Below are 8,000 nucleotides of genomic sequence, written 5' to 3' on the forward strand. Positions count from 1 at the left end.
GTGGCTGGTGCCTTAGCCACTTGAGCCACAGGCGCCGAGCTGAAGCTTGTTTTCTAACACTATATTAATCCTCTATCACATCTGTACTAGTAAAATGTACTGCTTAATATTTAAAGTGTTATTCTTCAAGGTGAAAGAAATACTGTTTTCCAATTCTTTCCTGCTAATGAATTAAAGAGAAAAGCAAACAGCATTCAAAATTAAAACATAAATCTTTTAAGTCTACTTGAAACCTTTCCTCATACACACCTCTCACACAAATGACCCACCCATTTTTTTTAACAGAAATGTCACCTTGGAATAATCTTACATTTCAGACGTTACATCACTGAAATAGTCCACAGCACGTTGATTCTATGACTTTCACTATCTTCTGACAGATCCCAATTGTTGCAACCCAAACTGATCATGCACCAAAACTCAGGGATTGTTAAGCCAGCAAAAAATACCCAGAGCAACCATGCCCCCATCCACTTATTTTGGCTTCAGTGACTTGGCCGGAGACTCTTTCGTTCTTACTTCTGAGACTTGTGCTATATATGTGCTATCTTCCATTTAAATAAAAAGTTAGTTGAAACCTGCTATTCTAAAAGCCGCAGGGTGGTTCTAAAAGCTAAGAGGTCTAGTGGCTGCAGTGTAACAACAAGCTGATGTTATGATGTTGACAATCTGCCAGATGCTGAAAAAGCTTTGTAAATGGAATAAAATTTAATCATTTTTACTATATTAAAGTACTATAATGTAGTTCAAGTATTTATAGTTTAGATTAATGTAGTCACTAGATCCTAATCCTTGGTTAACTTAATTTACATACACTGATTTGATAATGCTATTCAAATACTGTTTGAAAAAAAAAATCTCAATTCACCAACCATAGGAAAGAAGAGACCAATCAATTTTTATAATTTCCTAAAGCAAAAATGCTAAGAAAATGTATTGAATTATTAACAGTCAGCAAAATTTAAGTTAAGATATTTACATTTATTTCCTTTACTCTAGTTTCACTTACAGAACAGGAACAAAGCCAATGCAGAAGGAAACAAGAGGCTAGAGTCCATAAATATTACATAATCTTGCTGGAACCCCTTTTCAGCACTTCTTAGCCCAGAAGTTACAGTGTATCAGCCTGAAAACATACATTTGGTCCACAATGGGGTAGCCATAAAATATTTTAGAATTCTAAATTGTCAGCATTTTTAATATCAGAGTCATCTTTTAAAAAAAAAAAAATTGAGGCTCAGCGCCTGTAGCTCAAGTGGCTAAGGCACCAGCCACATACACCTAAGGTGGCAGGTTCGAATCCAGCCCAGACCCGCCAAACAACAATGACGGCTGCAACCAAAAAATAGCTTGAGGCTCTGTCTCAAAAAAATATATATATATAAATAAATATAAATAAAAAAAATTGAAAGGGAAGGGGAAGGAGAGATCTAGCAACATCAAGCCCTCTTTTTATCTATGTACAAAATGAGCTGAATTATAGCATACCGGCCAGGCGTCCCAAAATTATGGCCCGTAGGCCACATGTAGCCTGCCTAGGACATTTATCCGGCCCACCGGGTGTTTTTGCCACCGCTGCCTGTCCTGCTCAGCAGCCATTTTCATCCTGGGCCTGCAGTCCGGCCCTCCAACAGTCTGAGGGACAATGAACTGGACCCCTGTTTAAAAAGTTTGAGGACCTGGTATCCTTTAAAAGAAAGAGAGTAAACTTTTTGCTCTAGAGAAGGGGCAAGCAAATACTCTAGGCTTTGCCAAAAGGCAAAATCAAGGGTATTATAAAGGTATTTACAAAACCATTTAAAAATATAAAACCCAGTGGCTTACAGTATGTAAAATAATAGAGGGCTAGTGAGATTTGCAAACGCCAGCTCCAGAAAATCTTTTGCTTATGTTAGTACATTTAATTAATAGAGACGGGGGGAGATTTTAAAACACTGTCATTTTTACTTCTGCACAGTCTCTAAATTGCCAAGAAATAAATGTAAGGAGGACAGGACATAACCACTAATTCAGACATAAATTAGAGGCTGACAGAATTTAAGGTTTTTAAGAGAACAAGTGTATACAATAAATTTGATTGCCTACACTTGTAGGGGGGACAAAGAAGTTACTAATAAAAGGGCAATTATTTTCCTAATTTTATTAATTTTGCCCTTTATTAATAAAAAGGGCAATTATTTCCAGGGAATGACTTGGGTGTCTTCTATCTTTGTATGAAAGAGTCCTGATTAGACCCATAGCAAGATGGTACTGTTGCACAGCCAGATTTGAGAAGCAAAGATATGGAATCCACATTTAAGACTATTTACTAAGAATAAGATAGTCCAGAAAAAGCTATTTAAATACAATCATTGTAGTGCTAATTATAAATATTATCTCTTTATTAAAAAATTTATGTCCAACTTCCCTATTAAGAAATGCTGCCTCTTAGGCCAGGCTTGGTGGCTCACACCTGTAATGCTAACACTCTGGGAAGACAAGGCATGAGGATCTCTTGAGCTCAGGAGTTTGAGACCAACCTAAGTGAGAATGAGACCAGTCTCTACTAAAAATAGAAAAAAAACTAGCCAGACATCATGATGCATGCCTTTAATCCCAGCTAAGATCACTTGTATCCAGGAGTTTGAGGTTGCTATGAGCTAGGCTGATACCCTAGCACACTAGCCTGAGCAACAGAGTGAGACTCTGTCTCAAAAAAGAATAAAAGAAAACAAAGAAAAAAAGAAATTCTTCCTCTCATCCCCTCGAAAGTGCTTGACAAGGCAGCATTGGTCCCTGGGGAAAACATTAATGCAAGCAATGGAGGGGAGGTGACACAGAGATAAAATCAGCCTGATTCTAATATCAGCAGCTGATCCTAATCTGCTGGCTGGAGTTTACTCATTAAAACAAATGCCCCAAGGTATTTCTGATAATCTTTCCTAAATTCATTTTTTCAAAATGATGCCATAATCTAAATGTTTAAAAACTATTCATATTCTTTCCAGTCACCACAAATTAATGACACTTCACTAACGAGTACCTTTTATTATTCAATTTTCAAAGCCTACCTATAACTTCATAGACTCACTAAAACCAAACGGGAAAAGAATAGTTTTAACCAATCAGAAATGTCTAAATAAGGACTAGCTATCAGATCATATTAAAGAATTACGTTTTTAGGCCCAGCATGGTGGCTTATGCCTGTAATCCTAGTACTCCAGAAGGCCAAGGTAGGTGGATTGCCTAAGCTCAGCAGTTCGAGACCAGCCTGAGCAAGAGCGAGATTCCGTCTCTAAAAATAACTGGGCATTGTGGCAGGCGCCTATAAGTGCCGATTACTTGGGAGGCTCAGGCAAGAGGCTCACTTGAGCCCAGGGGTTTGAGGTTGCTGTGAGCAATGATGCCAAAGCACTCTACCAAGGGTGACAAAATGAGACTCTGTCTCAAAAAAAAAAAGGAATTACATTTTTATTTCCTTAGGTATAATAATGGCATAATAGATCTGAAAAAAATCTCAGACATACATATTTAACTATTTATTGGAAAATGACATATGTGGGATTTGCTTTAAAATAATTCAGAAAAAGGACAGAAAGGGAAAGAAATCAATGAAACAAAATTGGCAAAATACATGTAAGTGTTGGAGCTGCTGATGGGTTCTCCAAGGGAAAATTTCCACAGGAAAAAAGGTGTCAAAAAAGGACATATTAATAAATACACTCCAAAACAAAGCAAATATATTTTATGTTAGTATGTTCAAATAAATATATTCTAAGCAGTAAATCCAGCTTTTTATTTTAAAATAGCTAATGCATTAGCTGTTAGTCACAAGTCTGAGACAACATAACCACCCCGTGCAATACACTCACACTGGTCAAATCTGGGATACTGATGTCATCCACCTCAGAGAGAACACTTCCCCTACGATTGGAGCGACTAAAATAATCAGCAGCAGAAACCTTTCAGTAGAAAAAAAGAGACACTTTAAAAGTTAAGAAAAGAGAGAACAAAAAAATAAGAACATTGGCCAATAGGCTTTTTAAAATTTTGGTGTGTGATAAAGTACCATGAAATGACATGAGGAAACTGCTGCAATTAACAGACTCAAAGAAAATAAAAAAGGTGTTCTTAAATGAAATAATAGCTCCCTAAAATAAACTTGTTTACTCAACTGGAGTTCTATGCTACAGAGATCACTTACTGCCTGAGAACTAACACATCTCTCACGTTTGACAGTCATCACCCTCAGCAGGGTGGTTCCTAGGATTGTATATACCTAAAGCCTCTACTATATTTCACAGAATTTATAATTCATTATAGCTATGAAAATTTGTTAAGAATATGCTGAACACAGACTTATTTGCAAGGTGTTTACTGCACCTTTTATCCATTTTCCACAGTTTCCTCTTTTTCATATTCCCAAAGACCAGGAAACGTAGGACAAAACACTGAAGGAAAGAAACCATACTGGTCTCTTTCTGGTTCCCCAAACATACACAGTTCTTTCCTATCTTAGGCCTTGGCACTGGCCTAGAGCTCTTCTCCCAGTTCTTCAAGCAGCTGCCTCCTCACCTTTCAGGTCTCAGCTCAAAGGTCACTTCCTCAGAGAAGAATCTCCGAACATCTTACCCAAAGGGATACCCGCTCTTCAAATGTTTCCTACCATACAACCTGCTTTTTCCTCTTTACAGTCCCTGGGATTTCTTCTTGTTATTTTCTTTACTAGTTTATTGTCTATCTCTTTCATTAGAATATAAGCTCCATACAGTCAGAAATTTGATTTGTCTGGCTTACTACATTATTCCTAGCACTTAACACAGAGACTCAAATATAATACGTACTCCATAAACATTAACTGAGTTAATAAGTAAATATTCTGTACCTCTCCCATTAGCTATTCCTTACCTCAGCTGACTGTTACCTTGCTTTAAAACTCTTCCCCTCAGGGAAGAGAATTTAGAAGTCCATTCACAGAGACAAAACAGGCTTAAGGGTATGAAGCTCTGCGAAGAGCTAATACAGTCAAGCAACAGTATTCTTATTCATAGTAATAATAACACAATTTGGATTTATATATACTAACATTTATTGGTAATAACTGTCTCAGGTTTTTGATAGGTATTTTCTACGTAGTTATATATTCAATCCATATATTAAGATTATCTACAAAGAGGCTCGGCACCTGTAGCTCAGCAGCTAGGGCATTAGCCACATACACAGCAGCTGGCAGGTTCAAACCCAGCCCGGGCCTGCCAAACAACAACGACAACTATAACCAAAAATTAGCCAGGCGTTGTGGTGGGCACCTGTAGTCCCAGCTACCGGGAGAATGAGGCAAGAGAATCACTGAAGCCCAAGAGTTTGAGGTTGCTGTTAGCTGTGACACCACCACACTCTACCAAGGGTGATATAGTGAGACTCTGTCTTCAAAAAAAAGATTACCTACAAAGATAACTATTAACATCCCCACTGTACAAATAAACTACCATTCACACAACTAACAGAAAGCAGAAGTGGATTTTATATTCCTTATTATTTTTAAAGTTCCTGCCCTTTCCACTCCAATGCTTTCTAAGATGCTTTCGGGTAGTGTGGCTTATTCTTTTCTCCTTCAGCAGAAAGCAAGAGTTTTAATTCGTTTCCTTAAGGACAACAATTGCTTTAATTAGATAAATGAATTTCTGGCAACAAATCTTACAAACATCCTTGGTGTTCCCTTTCTCTATGAAAACTCAGATTTGCAATCTTTCACATAGCATGACTCAAATTAAATGCCCTGCTATATGGGGTAAACCCCCACAAAAATTAAATGAAATGTGCTCTTTTAATTCCAGAACTGAGCGAAAAGACTTGTGAGTATTATATGCTTTTGTCAAGGCCCTAAGCGACCTGGGAAAACACGGTGGGGGCCTGAAAGCCAGGCGTAAAAACCTCTTACAGGTAACCCTGACTGTGCAGTCAAGTCAGCCTGTCAGATAAGGGTTGAAACGGCCCATCTGTGCAAAGGACATGACTCAAAGGTTGATGTGAGTAAAAAGAAAAACTCCATTGTAATGATGTGAGTAAAATACTTCATCGTAACTGCAGGGTCTCAAAAACCATAAGAAAACAGTCATGAAGCCAGTTTCTCAGAAATTTAATTGAGTACATAGAAGAGAAAGGTTTTACTCCTCTGTTTATCCTAACTTTTAACTTTAACAATAGAAGTCAGATAATTTATTGTTCTTTTAGATCTTCCAAGAGGAATAGCCTGAGGCTAGCTTAAGATGGTAGTCTTACTTTCCCGGACTTTCTTTCTTTAGGCTAATCTTATGATGGCTATCTCACATTCCCGGACTTACTTTCTTTTCTATAGTTTAAGATAAGAAATGAGGATGTTAGGATTATTGATCAATGTGGTGTACATGACTACCTCCCAATAAAAGGGAGTAGAAAATAAAGGCATTTTGCTACATGCCACCTAAGAGTGTGTAGTCGTTTCTTGCTTTTAAACAATTCTAGGAGCGAGCTCGCACCCGCGGCCAAGCCGTCCTTCTCTCCCCACAAGAAAGAACATCACCCAACACTGCTATTTTTTTGAAAGGAACTATAGCCCCTTAGAGCTCTTTACCTCTAAACTAATATACCATCCAAAACAATGTCATTTCCACTGTCAATTCCTTAAATATAACAAAAATGTCAACAACTATAAAACTGTAAAATGTGTAGTTTCATAAAAGAATAACCTGAAATTATATCATTTGTATTCTAACATAGCTATTTGTTGCCTCTACAATTATTATTTAGTTGAATGTCTAAGACTAGAATTTTTAAATTTTGCCATTACCAATTCTTACAAAGTTTGCAGGTCTTAACAAATGGATAAACATTGGCTAAACTTAAACACAATAGTAAAGAAAGCAATTGATAGCAACATGATTTATAATCAATAGCTATGAGTTTTTTTGTTTGTTTGTTTTGAGAGTCTCAGTTTGTCGTCCTTGCTAGCATGCCGTGTTGTCACAGTGCACAGCGACATCAAACTCCTGGGCTCAAGTGATTCTCTTGCCTCAGCCTCCCAAGCAGCTGGACTACAGGTGCCCACCACAACATCCAGCTGTTTTTAGAGATGGGGTCTCGCTCTGGCTTAGGCTGGTCTCAAACACGTGCGTTCAGGCAATCCACACACCATGGCCTCCCAGAGTGTTAGGATTACAGGCATGAGCCACCACATCCAGCCCTATAGCTATGAGTTTTATACAACATGGAAGCCTAATTTCACTTGAGAAACTTGTTTTTAGAGAACTGTATACATAAATGCATGTACATAAAATAGCAACAAAGAATAAAAAGTAAAAGCTTTTCAGATAATAACCCAAACATAAGAGATGTGAAGAGGCAAGTTATTAAAGACAGCTTGTACAACCAATACAGAGTATGTATTCTCAAGAGCATGTTTTAGAAGGCAAATTATTACTATAAACTAAATTAAAGGGAAATGCTCTTGTTTTGTCAAATACAAATTTCACTTTCCGACAGATTTCACGTTATCACACATTGTTGTCATTTTAAAAGTCGTTATATTTGTTTGCATGAAAACCACGCTCACCACACTCTCCCTTCGCTCACATCTGGCACGGTCAGAAGACACAATGCTCGCGGTGTCATCGTTGGTAAACTATAGATATTAAATGCAATAATGAAAAAGGCGCAATTTCACTACTGGTTTTTCTTAATTTTAAGCATATCAAGGAAGGTTTTGAGAAGCATACAAATACTCTATATAAGCAACATAACTGGCAAAATCTATTGTGTACCATTAAATAGGAAAGCTGTTACAAGGCATAATGAACTGTCATTAAAAAGCAAGAAATATTTCCAAAAAGCACAAAGAATAAGGTAGACCCTTGTCTTTTACTTAATTTAAAGAATAGGGAGACAAATAAACCTGCCAAAATCATCTAAGGATTTCATGCTTATCTAATGGGATCTAGGCCTTTCAGGATCCCATGATCATCAATAAACAGCATATACTGGCT

General features: G+C 37.3%; 1 protein-coding gene across 3 annotated transcripts in view; it reads right to left on the reverse strand.

Annotated features, from left to right (window-relative positions):
- Positions 1-8,000, reverse strand: part of LRRFIP2 (LRR binding FLII interacting protein 2) — a 144,405-nt gene that overhangs the window by 47,487 nt on the left and 88,918 nt on the right. Inside the window, exons 15-16 of one of the 3 annotated variants that reach the window (XM_023514017.1) lie at positions 7,571-7,639; positions 3,852-3,941 (exon numbers count right to left, since the gene is read on the reverse strand). The exons of the other annotated variants lie outside the window; for them this stretch is intronic. Coding sequence (XP_023369785.1) covers positions 3,852-3,941; positions 7,571-7,639 — 159 coding nt within the window. The remainder of the gene's footprint in view (positions 1-3,851; positions 3,942-7,570; positions 7,640-8,000) is intronic. 3 annotated transcript variants of the gene reach the window in all.

This window comes from Otolemur garnettii, unplaced genomic scaffold (genome assembly GCF_000181295.1).
Source record: "Otolemur garnettii isolate 467f Iridium unplaced genomic scaffold, OtoGar3 scaffold00002, whole genome shotgun sequence".
Lineage (NCBI taxonomy): Eukaryota > Metazoa > Chordata > Mammalia > Primates > Galagidae > Otolemur > Otolemur garnettii.